Source organism: Haliotis cracherodii, unplaced genomic scaffold (assembly GCF_022045235.1).
Source record: "Haliotis cracherodii isolate W230 unplaced genomic scaffold, xgHalCrac1.p SCAF_9, whole genome shotgun sequence".
NCBI lineage: Eukaryota > Metazoa > Mollusca > Gastropoda > Lepetellida > Haliotidae > Haliotis > Haliotis cracherodii.
Window position 1 is genome coordinate 49,884,084 of NW_027266343.1, and position 22,008 is coordinate 49,906,091.

Genomic DNA, 22,008 nt, shown 5'->3' on the forward strand with positions numbered 1-22,008 from the left:
AGCTGAGGGACACCACTCTTCTGTCTGAACGGGATCGAAATAGTGACAGCTTTATTCTCGGAACAACGACGATTCATATTTTGTTATATGGATAATCTGATGTAATGGTCTACATGGAAAATTGATGTTGTACGAATTTTATTGTAACCTTCAACAATTTTCCAACGATTCAGACAGACTCTGCGTGGTGTTTATTAGGAACCCGGAAGCACTGTTAGATTGGGTTTTAATACGTGCCTCCCTGTGAATAAGTTATTTAGGGCGTGTCATGATTAAAACTCTACATGACAGAGAGAGGGAGACAACTGACAGATCTTCCCACAATTTTGAAGTCACGTCATTTACTCAAGTCTTTACTGTGTCAGTGGTTCGAGCATATCTACTTTCTGACATCATATCCTGTTTATAACTCCTTACACTCTGTATGGGCAGTTGACGTAAACTATCAATTCTAAAAGTGAGGAAATAGTTTCTCACGTTTTTGCAACAATGCCGTCAAGCACAAGTACAAGTAGGAGTTCAGGGAGAAATCGCGAGGGTGGCACAAGGCGAAATCGATCCAGAGTAAGATCTCGTACTCGACACCGAGAATCAAGAAGCCATTCACAGAGTCAGAGTCAGAGTCGTTTTCGCTTCAAGCTGAAGGAGCGAAACTACCCGGCAGCAGTGTGCAGCATGATAACGATCGTGCTGTTGTGTGTATCAATGGCTGAACCCCGATGGATATCCCTCCGCGGAGGGGGCTGCAGTTTGGCAGACACAAAGAATGGATATCTTCATTCTCTCGGTGTCAACCAATTCTTCTACAGCGGCAAATTGGTTACCATGCAATCAGACAAGTCTATACACTACCATTTTGGTCCAGATCCAGATGAAGGTAGTCATCATTTCAGCATCTGTAATCACTGTGTATATCTATCATAGGGATGCTAGTGCCATAGTCATGATTTTAATTTAATACAGACATCCATTCCTTTATTTTTGTTTCTCAATAAGAACTTAAAGAGTGACTTTACTTATGGATCAGTCCATTTGGCACTCTTAGAACGTTTGATTAAATTGGTTTAAACTCTTGCACCACACGCACGTTTATGTTATGTATGCCAATCTAGCATTTATATGTTTAATAATGTTTAAGCACTGCATCTCAGTTAATAATGATCACTAGTTACAAAGTCTAAACTATAGCAATACTTATTGTGATATATAGGGAGCTAAAGTGTTTGACAGCTATGGACAAATTCTGTCTTCTAAACACTAAATATGGTCATTTGCTGCCTTTTACATGTTTTAGTTGGCATGCATTCAGGGGAGATAACGATGTGAGAGAAAAAATCACTTCCATGATTCCGCCATTGTGTCAATCAATTTGTGATTGAATTTCTGTGTAGGATAAGCAATACAAATAATAATCAAACTTGTTATATATTGTTTACTCACTATTTGGGAAGATTGGAAGATTTTTTGAATGAACAAGTCGTTCAGAAATGATATGCCAAAAATATGTTTGTTCGCAACCCCACCCAACCCCCCTGCTATAAATCAAATGGATGCTCCCAAATCTGCTAATGGGACACAGAAAAAATATTTCAAAATGTATCATTTGAAACGTGTATTACCATGATTAAAGTACACAGTTGTATACCAGAAATACAGTGCTGTTCTAATAATGAACCAATTATTGTTCAAGACAGCCATCTTGATTTGAGAACTGCATGAATGGTAGTTATCTACATTTGAGACCCGTGAAGATCCGGGGTAGAACATCTTCAGCAACCCATGCTTGCCGTAAAAGGCGACTATGCTTGTCGTAAGAGGTGACTAACAGGATCAGGTGGTCAGGCTCGCATGTCATCATATCCCAATTGCATGGATCAATGCTCATGATGTCAATCACTGGATTGTGTGGTCGAGACTCTATTATTTACAGACTGCTGTCACATAGTTGGAATATAGCAACAAACACAAAACAAAATATCTTCATTTGACATTATCATATGTAAAACAAAGGCACTTATTCAGCGTTTTATATGTTTTATTTCATCTTGTCATCACCAACGTGAAAAGCCATGAGTTGGACAGGATAGGCCATACTTCTTTGATAGAAAATGAATCGGCTGTGTCACAATGCAGTTGCATTATCATGGTTATGCTTTGTTCTCATGTTATTGGTAAATAAGGCCAGGATATTACCAATCACTATTGCATTAGTGGCATCACAATAGTGTGTTTAATTAAAATGACCCAAACAGGCGCACCTAGTACTGACTGTTGCCATGTAAACTGTCATTCCAGTGTTGATCAACTGTGTGGACAGCAAGTCGGTGCTGCTCTTCAAGATTGTCATCTTCTTCAGTTTTTTGACGATTGTGATCTGCATGGCTTCCTTCCTCCTCGATCTAACAGGGCCGTCCGGGAGAGTTCTGCAAAGATTTCACCGTAATGCAATCTTCAGCATCATTACAGGTAGGTGGCAGTACACGGTACCCTGGCTAGAACGAGAACAGGCTCTTGTACCTTGGTAACTACAAGTAAATATTATTCTGCAAAGGCCATTCTAACCATGTGCTAACCTTGCTAAGCATGAGAAGTACACCATGTGCAAGTAATGTCATATACCATGGCTATGCTGTACCTTTGACTTTAACTTACTATGTGTGGGTTCAATGTGTTTCACATGTTTCAGGGATCTTGTGCATGGTTATCAATGTGTTTCACATGTTTCAGTAACCCTGTGCATTATTATCAATGTGTTTGACATGATTCAGTGACCCTGTGCATGGTTAACAATGTGTTTCACATGTTTCAGGGATCTTGTGCATGCTATCAATGTGTTTCACATGTTTCAGTGACCCTGTGCATGGTTAACAATTTGTTTCACATGTTTCAGTGACCCCGTGCATCATTATCAATGTTTCACATGTTTCAGTGACCCTGTGCATGGTTAACAATGTGTTTCACACGTTTCAGTGACCCTGTGCATGGTTAACAATGTGTTTCTCATGTTTCAGTGACCCTGTGTGGGGGAAATAATGCATGTTTGAAATGTTTCAGTGACCCATTGTGTGATTATCAATGTGTTTCACATGTTTCAGTGACCCTGTGTGTGGGTAATAATGCATGTTTCACATGTTTCAGTGACCCTGTGTGTGGTCATCAACCTGTTCTGCTACTGGATATCCTTCCTTGTTGAGCAAATCCAGAAGAAGACCAAGCAGGATCACGTGGAGGTCACATTTGACATCAGTTTCTACTTGGTGGCGGCGGCAGGAAGTGCCTCCGTGTTTGCCGTGGCGTGTAACTGTTTCCGACGCTACCCCCTGCACGAGGATGTCTCATACCAGCGCCTCAATGAATGTGATGACATGGAGTATCTGGCTGCCCTGTACGACCAGCAGAGCGCCCCACCCCCTAACGTCTCCCCGCCCCCATATTCTCCCTCCCCCAACACACCAGCAGCAGGGGTCACACCCGCCCCACAGGAATCAGCTGCTGCTCAGTCTCTCAGTGTCAGTGCTTAGCAAGAAGCCAGTCTCGGGTGATGGGCTAGGTCGTACAGGGAATACAGCCACAGTTACGTTGGCCGGAGCTGGCACACATTCACATTCAGTTACAAGAGATGTGTCACAGACATGTACTGTAAGGGGTTGGGGTGGAGAGAAGCATTTGATGGTCATGAATATATATGACAGAATTTTCATGAATAGGTCACAATAAATTAATAATTAAATTTGGATATGATTTTTTTAAGTATGAGTCAGGAGTGTATCTCTGTGTTATTGGTGTTCGTACGCTTAAGATTTAAAAATAGGCCATCATCCGAGTATTTGCAATGTCTGTGTGACGACACACCCTTTGCTATAGCGCTAGTAATCAGGATAAGCAAATGATGTCCGAAAACATATGATGTCCGAAAACGTATAATGTCCAAAAACCTATGATGTCCGAAAACCTATGATGTCCGAAAACTTATGATCCGACGATACATTAACTGTTGACGGATGCGATTTACAGGAAGCCTGCATGGACTTTGTACAGTGTGTATTTTATCAAGTAAGGAAAGAAGGACACATGTCGTGAGTTTCTTCGCCTGTAGGTGCTGATGACTGTAATACGACGTGAGGCAGGGTGTTTGGTAGGGAGTCGGGTGGGGATGAAAATCTAAGAATTAATTTATAATGGCCACAGGCAGAGGCCTTTGGAAAAGAAATAGGCAAGGGAGAATTATTTTTTGGTTACATATTTAGAACATTACCATTGCTTTAGTGATGACTGCGAGGGCGTTGTTGCCTAGTTGGGGAAGACCATCTCATCTGCAAACATGACTGAATAATCTCTGTACACCTATACTATACCTTTGTATAATACCAGTCAGTTTGATCATGTTGATCTGACTTTATAGCCACATGTAGGGTACTATACGGTTATAGCCCTATGTAGGGTATTGTTCCCTGTTTATAACCATATGGAGGTTATTGTACCCTGTTTATAGCCACATGTGGGTACTGTACCCTGTTTATAGCCATATGTAGTGTACTGTACCCAGTGTTTATCGACATGTAGGGTATTGTACCCTGTTAATAGCCATATGTAGGGTACTGTACCCTGTTTATAGCCATATGTAAGGTACTGTACCCTGTTAATAGCCATATGTAGGGTACTGTACCCAGTGTTTATCCACATGTAGGGTATTGTACCCTGTTAATAGCCATATGTAGGGTACTGTACCCTGTTTATAGCCATATGTATGGTACTGTACCCTGTTTGTAGCCATATGTAGGGTACTGTACTCTGTTTATAGCCACATGTAGGGTACAGTACCCTGTATATAGCCATATATAGGCACTGTACCCTGTTTATAGCCATATGTAAGGTACTGTACCCTGTTTAGAGCAATATGTCTTATATTGTCCTTTTTGAAGGGCAGTATGTATCATACTGTCCTCTCTTTAGGGCAATATGTATCATACTGTCCTTTCTTTAGGGCAATATGTATCATACTGTCCTCTCTTTAGGGCAATATGTATCATACTGTCCTCTCTTTGGGCAATATGTATCATACTGTCCTCTCTTTAGGGCAATATGTATCATACTGTCCTCTCTTTAGGGCAATATGTATCATACTGTCCTCTCTTTAGGGCAATATGTATCATACTGTCCTCTCTTTAGGGCAATATGTATCATACTGTCCTCTCTTTAGGGCAATATGTATCATACTGTCCTCTCTAGGGCAATATGTATCATACTGTCCTCTCTTTAGGGCAATATGTATCATACTGTCCTCTCTTTAGGGCAATATGTATCATACTGTCCTCTCTTTAGGGCAATATGTATCATACTGTCTTCTCTTTAGGGCAATATGTATCATACAGTCCTCTCTTTAGGGCAATGTGTATCATCACCGCTCCCACTTTTGTTACATTCCTAATATGGTCTATTATTGTGTATATATTCTGTATATATTGAGAACCAATCCCCCGTGAAGTGTGATAATGTGTATATATACATTGAATCTGTATTGACAGATTAACATGTTGAAGATCTGGAAAATTTGAATCCACAAGTTGTTCTATTTTTTATTGTTGGTTGTGATCACATGATCATGTTATGTCGTCATGTTTATAGAACTATATTTTCATATGATATAGTCAGGAGAATCTCTTTTCAAGATTTTTGTTATGTAAGTTAGCAGGTTAAGGGACCTAAGATCGTGTAGCCATGGCAACACAATGACAGGAATTGCTATGCCTGATATGAGACTCTGTCTACAATATGAGAGTAAGATGAGGATAAGTTAGACAATCAGATGCGTGAAAACTTGGCACTTGTCATGTTGAGGATCCAGTTTCATTACCAGACCTTATATTTTTTATCTGTTGATCTACAACAGGCAGTACAAAACTGAAAACAGAAAAAAAACTTTGGACAAAATATTTGTATCTACTCTTGTTTCGCTGTTATATCATATTGTCCTAACACAATTCTGTTTGAAGGACAAACCCACTCCAATTTAAAGACAGATGGTCTTGAAACTACTTAAAGGTGGGCGTGTCATTGATTGGCATGTTTAGTATCGATATATCGACTCAAAGATATCATGATATATATCGATTAATAAATGAAGCAGTTATTCTAGATATGAATAAATAAAGAAATTCTATCTAAACCTGCAATTAATCAACTTATTGCTAAATTTGAACTAGGTTGATCCCTTAAATTAAATTTGAATTTTCTGCCTTTTTATTGTCCATCTTAACCATGGTAATCTTAACATATGCAGGGAATTATCAGCATCATTTTTCATTAATTTGTATTGATACAGCATCAACATTATAAATTTATCGATATCGCGATATATGATTACGTCCCAACTAAAAAGTGATAATTGAAACCCCAAATGACACACTGGCTGATGTGTTTCTAGATTTTCACTTCAAATGTCTGTGTGTGTTAATAAGGACGACACGATCTGCTGGAATAGTGCCAAACCAACGACTACCAACACAAACTCAATGTCCTGTCAAGTTTAGAATTATATTTCATTAATAAGAAGTAGCAGTAGCAGTTAATTTGAAATTAAAAAATGTAATGCGATTTACAGTTGGCAGTGTCAAGTATGGAGCAATTTATGAAAATATTTATGTTTTCACTTGTAATTAGTGTTTGGTGTAACGTTTATGAAAGGTAAGAATTGATACTTTTTATTTTGAGTGCAATTGTGATCGAGAAGTAAAAACCCATGATCCACCGATGTATCGTGTATTGTCCCACTACTATTAGATGGCCAGAGGAAAGATGTGTTATCAACACACGAGTAGTCTCAATATTCAGGTGTTGCTGTATTTTGTGTGTAGTGGAAGCTGGTGAAGTGATTGTTCTGATTTGCCTTGGGACATGGACTTGCTACACTAATACATTAATACTTCTGCAAGATTGAACCTGCCAGTAGCGTCTTCCTACATTCCACTGTCTGTTGAGTCTTTTACAATTTTGAGGCTGTTGTTAATTTCCAGTGCTCCCCATTTCTCTGGCAGGCCATGGTAGGTTGTATATACCTTGCTGCTATATCTACCCCACTCTGTTGATGTCATGTTAACACTTCTCACACTGTGTGTGATGAAGGCTGTGTTAAGTTTGCATATTTATTAAACCTTGCATTTTTGTAAACATTTTATGTTGCAAGCTCCCCATCGACCGTGATCAACAAATAATGTCACATATATAATTGTTCTGTCATCCTGAGATCACAAATAATTACATTTGTTGTCATACAGATGACACACTTGAAGTCAGACATGTGACTTACATTGATTGTCATACATCCGACTCACATTGGTTTCATATAGGCGACTCACATATGAAGTCATACAGGTGACTCACATGAAGTCATACAGGTGACTCACATATGAAGTCATACAGGTGACTCACATATGAAGTCATACAGGTGACACACATATGAAGTCATACAGGTGACTCACATATGAAGTTGTACAGGTGACTCACATATGAAGTCATACAGATGCCTCACATATGAAGTCATACAGGTGACTCACATATGAAGTCATACAGGTGACTCATATCTGAAGTCATACAGGTGACTCATATATGAAGTCATACAGGTGACTCACATATGAAGTTGTACAGGTGACTCACATGAAATCATACAGATGACTCACATATGAAGTCATACAGGTGACTCACATATGAAGTCATACAGGTGACTCACATATGAAGTTGTACAGGTGACTCACATATGAAGTCATACAGGTGACTCATATCTGAAGTCATACAGGTGACTCATATATGAAGTCATACAGGTGACTCACATATGAAGTTGTACAGGTGACTCACATATGAAGTCATACAGGTGACTCACATATGAAGTCATACAGGTGACTCACATATGAAGTCATACAGGTGACTCACATATGAAGTTGTACAGGTGACTCACATATGAAGTCATACAGGTGACTCACATATGAAGTCATACAGGTGACTCACATATGAAGTCATACAGGTGACTCATATCTGAAGTCATACAGGTGACTCACATATGAAGTCATACAGGTGACTCACATATGAAGTCATACAGATGACTCACATATGAAGTCATACAGGTGACTCACATATGAAGTCATACAGGTGACTCATATCTGAAGTCATACAGGTGACTCATATATGAAGTCATACAGGTGACTCACATATGAAGTTGTACAGGTGACTCACATATGAAATCATACAGATGACTATACAGGTGACTCACATATGAAGTCATACAGGTGACTCACATATGAAGTCATACAGGTGACTCACATATGAAGTTGTACAGGTGACTCACATATGAAGTCATACAGGTGACTCACATATGAAGTCATACAGGTGACTCACATATGAAGTCATACAGGTGACTCATATCTGAAGTCATACAGGTGACTCACATATGAAGTCATACAGGTGACTCACATATGAAGTCATACAGATGACTCACATATGAAGTAATACCGGTGACTTTCATCATCATTCAGGTGACTCACATTGACACAATCTTAAATGTAGAAACTAGGTCTCATTGAACATTCCCCACCCTAAGTCTCAGTAAATATAAACCTCTCTCAATGCCCAGGTCTAACATTCCCTGCCAAGGCTTGGTAAACATCCAAAATCCTCTGTCTCAGTAAGCACCCCCACTTATAGGTCTTTGTAAACAGCCCCAACCTATGTCTCAGAAAACAGCTCCACCTTCATATCTCTGCAGACAGCCCCACCCCTAGGTCTGTAGACAGCCCCATGCCTAGGTCTCTGTAGACAACTTCCTCTCAAGGTCTCTGTAGACAGCCCCATGCCTAGGTCTTTGTAGACAACTTCCTCTCAAGGTCTCTGTAGACAACTTACCAATGTGTTAGGCCCAGTAGGATGTAGCATCTCAAACTTGTCTTATTACTACGCCAGGGTATTCATGGAATCACTCACTCACTCACTCACTCTACTTTTTGTCAGTATGTCTCTGTAAGCCAGTAGGTAGGATGTGATGTGTGTCTACTGACTCAGCTGATGCCTCCAGGATGTATATATACAGACAGCACATCTGATATTTCTGGTTACATCGATTTGTCTTGTTCACAGTTCTATATGAATAATTTGTGACTGCTAATTATAAAACCAACCACAAGCTTATGATTATTGTGATACATGTCTGCCTTGAGTATGCACAAACCTCCACAATCTTAAACACTTACATTTCAGAGTGTTGCATTTTGTTTACATGAAAGATCTGAGATGAATGACTGTAGATATGTAAATAAGTCTGTTAAATCAGAAACTGTACACTTATTATCCATTGTTACCAATATTCAAGACTCGTGGAATAAATTTTATATTACAGAGGGCATTATTTTTATTGAATTATTGTCTGTGGGGAATAAAGTTCCCATCACCACATGCCTGTCTCCGTGGTTGGATACGATATGTCACATGCCTGTCTACATAGTAAAATACAATATGTCACATGCCTGTCTACACAGTGTGATACAATACGTCACATGCCTGTCTCCGTGGTTGGATATGATATGTCACATGCCTGTCTACATAGTAAGATACAATATGTCACATGCCTGTCTACACAGTGTGATACAATAGGCCACATGCCTGTCTACACAGTGTGATACAATAGGCCACATGCCTGTCTACACAGTGTGATACAATAGGCCACATGCCTGTCTACACAGCGTGATACAATAGGCCACATGCCTGTCTCCACAGTGAGATACAATAGGTCACATGCCTGTCTACATAGTGAGATACAATAGGCCACATGCCTGTCTACACAGTGAGATACAATACGTCACATGCCTGTCTACACAGTGTGATACAATAGGCCACATGCCTGTCTCCACAGTAAGATACAATAGGCCACATGCCTGTCTACATAGTGAGATACAATAGGCCACATGCCTGTCTACACAGTGAGATACAATACGTCACATGCCTGTCTCCACAGTGTGATACAATAGGCCACATGCCTGTCTCCACAGTGAGATACAATAGGCCACATGCCTGTCTCTACAGTGAGATACAATAGGTCACATACCTGTCTACACGGTGTGATACAATAGGCCACATGCCTGTCTACACAGTGTGATACAATAGGCCACATGCCTGTTTACACAGTGTGATACAATAGGCCACATGCCTGTCTCCACAGTGTGATACAATAGGCCACATGCCTGTCTCCACAGTGTGATACAATAGGTCACATGCCTGTCTCAACAGTGTGATACAATAGGTCACATGCCTGTCTCCACAGTGTGATACAATAGGCCACATGCCTGTCTCCACTGTGTGATACAATAGGCCACATGCCTGTCTCCACAGTGTGATACAATAGGCCACATGCCTGTCTCCACAGTGTGATACAATAGGCCACATGCCTGTCTCCACAGTGAGATACAATAGGTCACATGCCTGTCTCCACAGTGTGATACAATAGGCCACATGCCTGTCTCCACAGTGTGATACAATAGGCCACATGCCTGTCTACACAGTGAGATACAATAGGCCACATGCCTGTCTCCACAGTGAGATACAATAGGTCACATGCCTGTCTCCACCGTGTGATACAATAGGCCACATGCCTGTCTCCACAGTGAGATACAATAGGTCACATGCCTGTCTACACAGTGTGATACAATAGGTCACATGCCTGTCTCCACAGTGTGATACAATAGGTCACATGCCTGTCTACACAGTGTGATACAATAGGTCACATGCCTGTCTCCACAGTGTGATACAATAGGTCACATGCCTGTCTCCACAGTGTGATACAATAGGCCACATGCCTGTCTCCACAGTGAGATACAATAGGTCACATGCCTGTCTACACAGTGTGATACAATAGGCCACATGCCTGTCTACACAGTGTGATACAATAGGCCCAAGCCTGTCTCCACAGTGAAATACAATAGGCCACATGCCTGTCTACACAGTGTGATACAATAGGTCACATGCCTGTCTCCACAGTGTGATACAATAGGCCACATGCCTGTCTCCACAGTGTGATACAATAGGCCACATGCCTGTCTCCACAGTGAGATACAATAGGTCACATGCCTGTCTACACAGTGTGATACAATAGGCCACATGCCTGTCTCTATAAGTCATAATTGTAAATACCTGTGTATAAGGTCACAGGCTCCAGCATGGTAGTATATACTTGTGTGTTAGACCACAGGCTCCAACACAGGAGTAAATACCTGTGTGTCAGACCACCGGCTCCAACACGGTGGTAAATACCTGTGTATCAGACCACAGGCTCCAACACGGTGGTAAATACCTGTGTATCAGACCACAGGCTCCAACACAGGAGTAAATACATGTGTATCAGACCACAGGCTCCAACACGTGGGTAAATACCTGTGTATCAGACCACAGGCTCCAACACGGGAGTAAATACCTGTGTATCAGACCACAGGCTCCAACACAGGGGTAAATACATGTGTATCAGACCACAGACTCCAACACGTGGGTAAATACCTGTGTATCAGACCACAGGCTCCAACACGGGAGTAAATACATGTGTATCAGACCACAGGCTCCAACACAGGAGTAAATACCTGTGTATCAGACCACAGGCTCCAACACAGGGGTAAATACATGTGTATCAGACCACAGACTCCAACACGTGGGTAAATACCTGTGTATCAGACCACAGGCTCCAACACGGGAGTAAATACCTGTGTATCAGACCACAGGCTCCAACACAGGAGTAAATACCTGTGTATCAGACCACAGGCTCCAACACGGGAGTAAATACCTGTGTATCAGACCACAGGCTCCAACACGGGAGTAAATACATGTGTGTATCAGACCACAGGCTCCAACACGGGAGTAAATACCTGTGTATCAGACCACAGGATCCAACACGGGAGTAAATACCTGTGTATCAGACCACAGGATCCAACACGGGAGTAAATACATGTGTATCAGACCACAGGCTCCAACACGGGAGTAAATACATGTGTATCAGACCACAGGCTCCAACACGGGAGTAAATACATGTGTATCAGACCACAGGATCCAACACAGGGGTAAATACATGTGTATCAGACCACAGGCTCCAACACGGGAGTAAATACATGTGTATCAGACCACAGGCTCCAACACGGGAGTAAATACCTGTGTATCAGACCACAGGCTCCAACACGGGAGTAAATACATGTGTATCAGACCACAGGCTCCAACACGGGAGTAAATACATGTGTATCAGACCACAGGCTCCAACACGGGAGTAAATACCTGTGTATCAGACCACAGGATCCAACACGGGAGTAAATACCTGTGTATCAGACCACAGGCTCCAACACGGGAGTAAATACATGTGTATCAGACCACAGGATCCAACACGGGATTGGGGTTGAGTCCAGTCCGGGATTCGAACCCCACTGTCAGAGTGAGGCACCTATTCGCCAGCACACAAAGTTAGCGATCCAACCCACTCAGCCACCTAGGCTTCCACAAAAAATGAAAGTCCGACAACTGGTCGTCTAGATCACGTACTTTGTGTACCCCTCTGACAAGTGTTAATTCGCACGACTCCCATGGCCGAAAGCTATGAAGACACAATGCCATTTAGAAAGTGGTCAAATGTAACAAATGTTATATTTCTTTCTTTTACCAGGGCTACGGTCAAACAATTCCCAATCGGACTTTTTACACCCAAGTCTTGAGACATATAGCGGGTATCCGGGTAGGGTCGGGTAATAGCGTGGTGGGTACCCGGATAGTAAATTTGGACTCGTCCCAGCCGTAGTGTTAAACCACACTTATCCTTTGGAGCTACACAACCATTGTTATATTGCATGTCTGCGACACCCATTTTTTCAACATCTTCCTTAAAAACCGATATAAGAATCTGACGCAGGTTTTCTCCACATATCTTAATTTGGGGGATTATACAGTCTCAGTAAGGGACCAGTTCAAAAGTTCGAGGTCGAATTAAGTTTTGTGACAACCCCCTCCACCCCACACCCACACACCCGAACCCCAAAATACTTAATTCTGAAAATGTTGGAATTCTGAGTTTAGTGGCTCTTTTGTCACACATTCGTGTGTTTCCCCCTGTTTTCTTTCTTTATTACTAGGCGTGGAAATCATCTGTAGGTTTTTTTATACACACAGTCTGCAATTCTATATTACGCACTGCAATAGATGGGCTTACCACCACTGATGAAAAAAAAAAAACCCACATTAAACTGACACGCCGTGACATAACTAGAATACTATTCTAAGCTGCGTTAAACCTACCTCACTCACTCTTAGTAAATTACAAATTCTAGCACTTTGGGGATGGAAACCTATCCGGGATTCGAAACCACAATTTCCGAGTATGACAGCACACAACGGCCAGGGTGTCGGGCTACAAGAAGGGAACAGAAAGTAGCGGATCTAGACTACCAGTTGTCGGACTTCCAGTTTTCAGGCTGAGTGGGTTACGTCGCTGACTATGTTTGCTGGCGTTGAGTGCCTTATTCTGAGGATGTGGGTTCAAATCCCGGATGGGACTCCATCCCAAACAGTACTAGACGTGTAATCCCAAGTGTAACATATGTTACGTATGTAAAGGTGTAATCAATAATTATTTTCGGGCCTAATGAGCCGTAATCAACACACTATCTTAATTGGTAACGCGGCATAAATTCGATTTCTCTATAAACATTAGGTAAACACTATATGGAAGACCATTTGATCACAGAAATTACTTTATATATCCACCTGACACAGTGACCATTATAAACACGTCTACTGGAAATAATTAGCACAACCACATTGCCCCTGACATAAGAGACTGGTAATTTATTATAGATCAAGATGTGTTGGGGGGTGGGGTGAGGGTGGTGACGCCGAAATTGTTGTGATGAATTTGCCTCGTATCAGAGAGTACTATCATATGTTCCCTGTTCTTATCTCCGCACCGCCGTCATATAGCTGGAATATTGCTGACAGCCGACAAGGATTTGACGGAAATAGCCGAACATAACCGAAGATCTCCTTCCGGTTTCCAAAGATAACTCTGCGAAGGATGTAAGAAAAATTGGTGACAGAAGAATTTGGAGGTATATTGATTTGTACTGTTGCTTAGAAACGTAACCTGAAATTGTATGTATGAGGACGTGTTACAATACATTCCTGAGGTTATTTGCGATAATGATAGATAAGATCTGTCATCTTTTCGAGTTGGTGTAAGACTAACTTCGGCAATTCCACAATAGAGGATCTGTCATGACCAGGTCTTCGGCAGCGTTATGACACAACCTGCCAAAGTACACAACATGACTTCATTGTAACACTAAATAACCTTCTTGTATCATTTAATAAGTCAATACTGTTCCAAGCGAAGGTATAACCAACTCACTCGTTCACTCGTACCGTTGGGTAATTATGAGGTAAGACTTGGTGTTTGACGCATATCTTTGTCCACGAGAAAAATGGAAGCAAGCTTCTGGAATAAGTAATGGAGGTGGTCAGACAAGTTAGTGTGATCCTGGAATGGCAGTGGTGTCCGAATAATTAAAAATGGGAAAATAATGTCTAGACATGGTCAATATTTGATGAGATTTTAGAATCTGTTTGATCCCAATATTTTAATAAAAAAGAGATATATCTCAAGAAAAAATATTAAGTAGATTTATCGCAAAGATAATTTACGCACCCCTTTTCAATTCTTAGGGTTAGCGTAGGTTACTTAGCCCTTGGTTCATTGAATATCGGGGGCACGGGTGGCCCAGTCGTCTTAAGGCAACGCGATACGCTGTGCAGAGTTGCGTCCCTTGGGCACGCCAGAAACCTATGATTGCGGGCTCTAATCCCGGTTCGCCCTGATCATGTTTCTAGGCTGGTTAGCACCATACCTGTGCTCGTGGGTTTCACGGAAGTAGTTAACGTCTGAGACCCGCATCACTTTCTTCCCACATTAAGCTGACACAACTGTAATACTAATAAAAGCGGCTTTAAACCCAAGTCACTCACTCGTTGAAAACAAATAGAGGTGAACGTGTTCTATAGCTGCTCCGATCAGTTGTTGATAGTATATGAGAACAGAAGGTAGTACTCTACTGTGCTTTATTCCTATCATTAAACACACAGGGACATCTTGATTGTGTTGTTGTTATATTGTTACCAAAGTCAATTCTTTGTTACAACAGGGGCAGTGGGGTAGCCTGGTCATCATCATGCCAAAGGTTTGATTCCCCACATGGGTACAATGTGTGAAGCCAATTTCTGGTGTCCCCCACCTTGGTATTGCTGGAATATTGTGATATTGCTGGAATATTGCTAAAAGTGGCGTAAAACCATACTCACTCACTCTTAGTTACAACACCCAGCCCCATCGCTACATCTTATTGGTTTCTCTGCCATTAATGCCATTGGCTTCCTCATTATATACCTACCTTTATCCATTAATCCCACCTTGTGTAAAATCGATATGCTTATTCAGTATTCACCTGATGAAGGGTCAAGAATGTTCCCTAAGATGGTTAAGAAGTTATTACTGTTAGCCATTAACAAGTTTCATAGCTTCCCATATAAGGACACCCCCCCTAAAAAGCCTGACATTTTACTAGTCTGCCCTTAAGATACCTTTAACATTAAACGAACTGACTCAGTATATATAGCAAGCTAGTGCCAAGTTGCATCCCTGAGTTAAGCAGCTCTCACACTTTGCCGAGGTGGTTGTCTTAGGATTCGGGAAGAGGCTACATATATACGCGTATCATACATGTACGCTACGATTGTGTTACGAGCCCCATAGGAGTCCAATAGGAGTCTGTTAAGAGTTTCATACGAGCACAACAATCTCGATACGAGCTGTACGACTTTGGTACCAGGTAGCTACAACCTGCTAAATAATTCGGTGTATAGCTCGTATTAGACATGGTCAACTTGGCAATAAATTTTGCAGACAATCCTCATACGAGTTCTCTACGAGCACCACGAGGGTACTACGAGTAGGACGAGTATGTTTGTTATGAGTTTGTTAGGAGTTGGCTGGCGGCCCAAGTGTTTTGAGCAGTTCCAAAACTCTCATAGATCAGTACGAGGTATCCAGAGTTACCCTGAGTTTAGTACGACCTCGCTATGAGCTCCATAGGAGTACCCCCTGAGTCAGCTCGGGTCCATATTTGGGACGCAACTCGGCAAAGTGTGAGAGCCCCTTTGGACGTTATATGATACTAGTAAGGAAGGGCGATTCCTGTGGCCCTTGTCTGAGACAGCAGTCAGGAGGTGCATAGTTCAATCAAAATTGTGTACTGAACTGTTAATAAACAACATGAATTTCAATGTACAGATTTCAGTCAACTGCAGGATTTGCAAAGCATTTGTACTAACAGATAGGAAAAAAAACATCAGGGAACATGACTAACACTACTGACATGTCAGATATCACAGGGATAGATGTGAACACTGGTTCATTAGTGCATGACAACTGAAAATCTAGCAGGACTAGTTGTTGCTCCCCCATATAGAGTTACTTTACTGAAACCACCAGTCCAAAATAAGATGAGGACAAGTTGGATATTACCCCTGTATCATATAAGTAGAAAAACAAAACAGATATTTTTCATGTTCACTAGTGAACATTAGTGGTCATTAAACATGCTAAAGGTCACCAACTATTAACAATTACGGTCTACAGTCACAGTAAAGAGTGTCACATCGGCAATATTTCAACCATATTGTGACGAGACCAATTTATGTATTGAGTAAATACATTTAAAGTTTATAAAAATCTGTCGACAATGGACAGTAAGACAGCTAGAGTATTATAGATTTGTATTTGAAGCTAGCATATACTCTTAAAATATGACTATTCATTACAATACATACTGAAAGTGAGCCATAGATCACCAGCAACCAAAATTAGGCCACCAGACCAGGGACCATGGGAACTTACGGTACTTCTGCTACCTTGATAACATGAATCTGAAGCTTGACCCTCTGAAGATACTGGGTGAGAATTTGTCTTTGGAAATCCATGCTCCTTGTAAGAGGCGACTAACGGGATGGGGCGGTCAGGTTCGCTGACTTGGTTGACATATGCCATCATATCCCAAATGAGTAGATCAATGTTATTGGTATCAATCTCTGGATTGTCTGGTTGAGACTTGATTATGTACAGACTGCCATTATATAGCAGGAATATTGCTGAGTGCGATGTTAGTAAAAAAAGCAAAGATAAAACGTTGCTCTGACTACCAGGAAATAATACTGAAAGTGAGTTGGCGCTCTTGTCATGAGTCAAACTATTATGAATATTCAAAATGGCCTTTATGCCTTTGGCACACCTTGATATGTTTCTAGTAATGAAGTTTGTCTTTCTTGTTTGACAGGCATGCATCAGTAGACTACCCACTATGCCAAGTTCACGGAGTTCAGGGAGAACTCGAAGTCGGGAGTCGACATCAAGAAGAAGTCGCTCAAGCAACCGATCACGCAGTCGTCATAGCGATGGCCAGAGTCGCAGTCGACGCCATTCACACTGTAATTTCAAACAGCGTGAACGGAACTTTGCCGGAGCCGTTTGTAACATGATAACTATTGTGATTCTGTGTGTGGCCTTGGCGGAACCCAAATGGGTGTCCATCTACAATGGACTCTGTAGCCTCATCCAGAGACCGCGGGGAGGATTGCACTTCCTGGGAGCGTTTCAGTTCTTCTATAGTGGACATTTTATAGCGCCGGGCACATATCCAGACGAAGGCTCTAGTGTTTTATATCAGTATGGGCCCAGCATGCTAGATGGTAAGATACATGCCAGGTGAACATTCTTGTGGTAACCAGCGGTAGAAACGTAACATTTTTAGTCCACTAGTCCTTACAATGATAACATATAGCAAAACCCTTAAAAATGGCAAATTTCATGATATCTTAACTCTTGGGCAGTTTGGCCAGGACTACAGGGCTAGTGTCAATTTCTAATGCTGGTTTAACCAATGAATTAAAATGCACAAAATCTTTCAAGATAGCTGAACCTTTTTACATATTTTAGGCATTAGCTGCATTCATTCTAGTAAGTGAAGGGACGGTGGGGTAGCCTAGTGGTTAAAGCGTTCGCTCGTCATGCCGAAGACCCAGGTTCGATTCCCCACATGGGTACAATGTGAAGCCCATTTCTGGCGTCCCCCGCCGTGATATTACTGGAATATGAAGCAGCGTACTCACTCACTTTAGTAAGGGAAATGCTACTAAACTATGGAATAGGTTCACACTTTAAATAGAAATAGCAACACAAATTACAAAGAAAGACACACTCCCCATTAAGTCTGCATTGTAATGATAAACAAACACAGTTAATTGTGCAGGATGCAACAAACTTGTATCATCCAAAACTGTCCCCAACAAGAGATATTGCTTGGTTGAGAAATTGCTTCACAATGCTTTGCAGACCATTGTGACTCCATTGGATACCATGACGTCACAATCAAATGACATCACTAATGGCTCTTCTACTGAAGCCGTTAGCAGTACTTTTTACACTTAACAATGCTTAAGACACATCTTAGTACCGTCTACAAACTCAAAAAGTTGGAAGAATGATGTTTGATGATAAATAGAATCTCACTCTTGTGTCTTTTGATATCAAATATATCAAAACTTGTTGATAAAGGTTTAAAACTCCTTTGCAAGACTCAGAGTTTTGAACTTTTATCGACTCGTGTTGATATATTTGATATCAAACGACACTTGGGTGAGATTCTCTATATCACTACGATGCAAACTTTATCATGTCTTTGGGGATTGTGTCTTTGTTTGTAATTTGTGTGGCTATTTCTATTTAAAGTGTGAACATATTCCATTGTTTGGTAGCTCTCTGCTGGGTTTCTTTGGTAGGCCTGAAGTGACAAAAGGTGGGTTTCTATTTAACAAGGGAACAAGAGGTTCAAGTACAATGTATTTTCCTCTGAATTTATGAAAAATAAGAATCCTATTTTGCCTGCCAAGGCGCTTAGTTTGGAATCCTTTGCTAATTCTGTACTGCTATGTTTGAATGTTTCCCCAGTAATGGCCAACTGTGTGACCACAAAGGCTGTGATGGTGTTCAAGTGGGTGATAGCTGCCTCGTGTGTCGCAGTCATTTGTAGCCTCATCGCCTTCCTGCTGGATTTGACTGGGCCCACGCAGAGGACCTTCCGCATGTTACATCGCAACGCCATCTTCAGCATACTCACAGGTACACAGAACAAGTTAAGATGCACCACACTCAGTTTAATAAAAGTCAGATCTTAGTTCTTGCCACCGCTAAACAGATCTCTGACAACATCCCGTACAGGTCATGTCAGAAGACCTTTCATTCGACCAATCAGAGCATTGCTTACCAGATCGGAGAAAGTGAAAGTCGGAATGTGCTTTTCGATCATGCAACCCCGAAAAGGGTAACACAGGGTATTCCAAACAACAGTTCGGGCTCTACACACAGAAAATGCACAACACTGCCAAACACGAGGGAAGATGCACAATACTGCCAAACACGAGGGATGAAGCACAATACTGCCAAACACGAGGGATGATGCACAGTACTGCCAAACACGAGGGAAGATGCACAATACTGCCAAACACGAGGGAAGATGCACAGTACTGCCAAACACGAGGGAAGATGCACAGTACTGCCAAACACGAGGGATGATGCACAATACTGCCAAACACGAGGGATGATGCACAATACATATGTACTATACACAAGATGCATAACTCTACATATAAGGGAAGATGCACAATACTGCCAAACACGAGGGATGATGCACAATACATATGTACTACACACAAGATGCCTAACTCTACATACGAGGGAAGATGCACAACACTACGCACTTGTGAGGATGCACAATACTACTCACTAGGGAAGATGCACAATACTACACACTAGGGAAGATGCACAATACACATGAACTATACGCAAGATGCCTAACTCTACATACGAGGGAAGATGCACAACACTACGCACTAGTGAGGATGCACATATCACTGCATGCTATGATTTAGTAACTCTTGTATGATTCTCTGTCATTTTTGTATGGCTTACCACCATCCCCTTATCATAAAAGGCGACTCAGGGGCTTGGATGATGGCATGTCATCATATCCCAATTGTGTGGATTGATGCTCATGATCTAAACAATCTGGTCTAGACCTGATGATTTACAGACCGCCATCACATAGCTGGAATACTGCTGAGTGCCATGTTAAGCAACGAACACTCACTCACTCACTCATCACTCACTTTTGTGTGATTCATTCATTCACTCTTGTATGATTCACTCTCTCTTGTATTATACATTAACTCTTGTGTTGCAGTTGTGATCTGTGTGATTGTGAACATCCTGTGCTATTTCATCACGACACAAGTACAGCAGCTTCAAGGGGACAACAAGAAAGTAGAGGTGTCCTTTGATGTCAGTTTCTACCTGATCTCGGCAGCGGGAAGCGTGTCCGTGTTTGCTGTGGCCTGCAACTGCCTGCGCCGATACCCTCTCCACGAGGAGCCCCGCCCTCAGCCGTACTTGCTGGACGACTGCGACGACCTGCACTCTCTACTGTCTCCCTACAGTCACGACGTTTCCTTCATAGGGCAACTGCCGCCACCCCCAGCCTACTCCCCCAATGTCCCCTCTACAGCCCCATCTGCAACAACATCTAACACATCTGCAACCTCCTCCACCCCTGGCCCAGCTCCTGCTAGTGTGGTCGCTTGAAAAGCTCAACAGTGTATGTGTATTGGTCAGGCCTCCACAATCCCAATCCCCACTCCCTCACAGAACCAACCTTGACCTCAGCCCAACCTCTACATTGCCGCTGTCCCTCCCATCTTCCCAAGTCAAGGGAGTTAACTGAACTAGGCTGGAATTATGGACTTATATTTTGGCTGGACTACATTTATGCATAGTCCAATCAAAATATCCGGTTCGTGAACAGCTGTGTAGATTTCAGTCAATTGCAGGATTTGCGAAGGATGTGTACCGCCAGCTCAGCGTCAGCAGATATTTTCCAAATCTTTTCATGTTTTTGATCAAGGTGCACAAATGATCTGATGCACTTCGCGAGGTAAGACCCATAATATTATAATAAAGATCTTGATTATCGATCAGATCATCTTGACTGAGGACAGCCACTTTGTTTGAAGCAAATGCATGTGATATGAAAGGTGGAATCTAATTGGTCAATAGGAGGGACAAAAAAAGGGACATAACTCGTAATGGCCACTGGTGGCGCTACATTCGAACTCAGAAATTTTGGCCTAGTTTGGCAAGGGTGGAAACTGTACTTGACTCTAAAGTTGATTCCTTTGCCTCGGGAAGACGTGTCACTCCCCGAAGGTCCTCACTGCATAGATATTGATCATATCACACAAACCCCAACCCCCAACCCCAGCACCTCTACACTGCCATTATCCCTCCTTGGCATAGTGTGGTGAGTCTTTGGATGGCATTTAGAAGTGATTCACATAAGAGAGAGAATTTATGGATGTCAACTTGTTCCTCATGATAAAGAAGTTGACATCCATAAATTCTTTCTCCTATAGTGTTATTTGAAAAGAACATCAGTACATATGTCATATCTCCACAACCGCCATCCCTCCTTACTCCCCCGCTGAACCAACCCCAACCCCACCCTTTTCCCACACTAGGCCTGCCCTCCATGTTATGGTGATCTGAAAAGAGCAACAGTGTATATCGCTTATCATTTATCAGTGACCTCTGCCAGGGCCGGGCCTTAGATGTATATTATAGTGCTCATTATTATCCCGACCCTACCCCTACCCCTACCCCCAGCATCACGCCAACACAGACCACTACCCCACCCACCCCCATCAGAGACGCTCCTCTATTGACAGTGACTCTCTGCGAGAGAACTGAGTATTTATTGCTAATGCTTCACAGAAGTTGATTTAGTCCTGATCTGTTGTGTTGGGTTGATATTACCAGACTACTTAGGACATGTGTCTAGAGACTGTAGAGAC

General features: G+C 42.0%; 2 protein-coding genes across 4 annotated transcripts; both read left to right on the forward strand.

The window, feature by feature from the left end:
- The first annotated feature begins 1 nt into the window (after position 1).
- Positions 2-3,879, forward strand: LOC139452342 (transmembrane protein 127-like). The gene is made up of 3 exons (XM_071233787.1): positions 2-877; positions 2,296-2,466; positions 3,139-3,879. Exons 1-3 carry the CDS (start codon positions 490-492, stop codon positions 3,519-3,521), a joined length of 942 nt encoding a protein of 313 aa, XP_071089888.1. The 5' UTR covers positions 2-489; the 3' UTR covers positions 3,522-3,879.
- A 10,174-nt stretch (positions 3,880-14,053) lies between these two features.
- On the forward strand, positions 14,054-21,805 carry LOC139452341 (transmembrane protein 127-like). Of its 3 annotated transcripts, XM_071233784.1 has the most exons (5): positions 14,062-14,108; positions 15,198-15,233; positions 17,385-17,796; positions 19,055-19,225; positions 20,346-21,805. In XM_071233784.1, exons 2-5 carry the CDS (start codon positions 15,225-15,227, stop codon positions 20,741-20,743), a joined length of 990 nt encoding a protein of 329 aa, XP_071089885.1. In that variant the 5' UTR covers positions 14,062-14,108; positions 15,198-15,224; the 3' UTR covers positions 20,744-21,805. The 3 variants fall into 3 exon arrangements, with proteins under 3 accessions (XP_071089886.1, XP_071089885.1, XP_071089887.1); XM_071233785.1 differs by lacking the exon at positions 15,198-15,233 and having other exon boundaries at positions 14,054-14,108; XM_071233786.1 differs by lacking the exons at positions 14,062-14,108; positions 15,198-15,233 and adding an exon at positions 14,301-14,438.
- Positions 21,806-22,008: the final 203 nt, after the last annotated feature.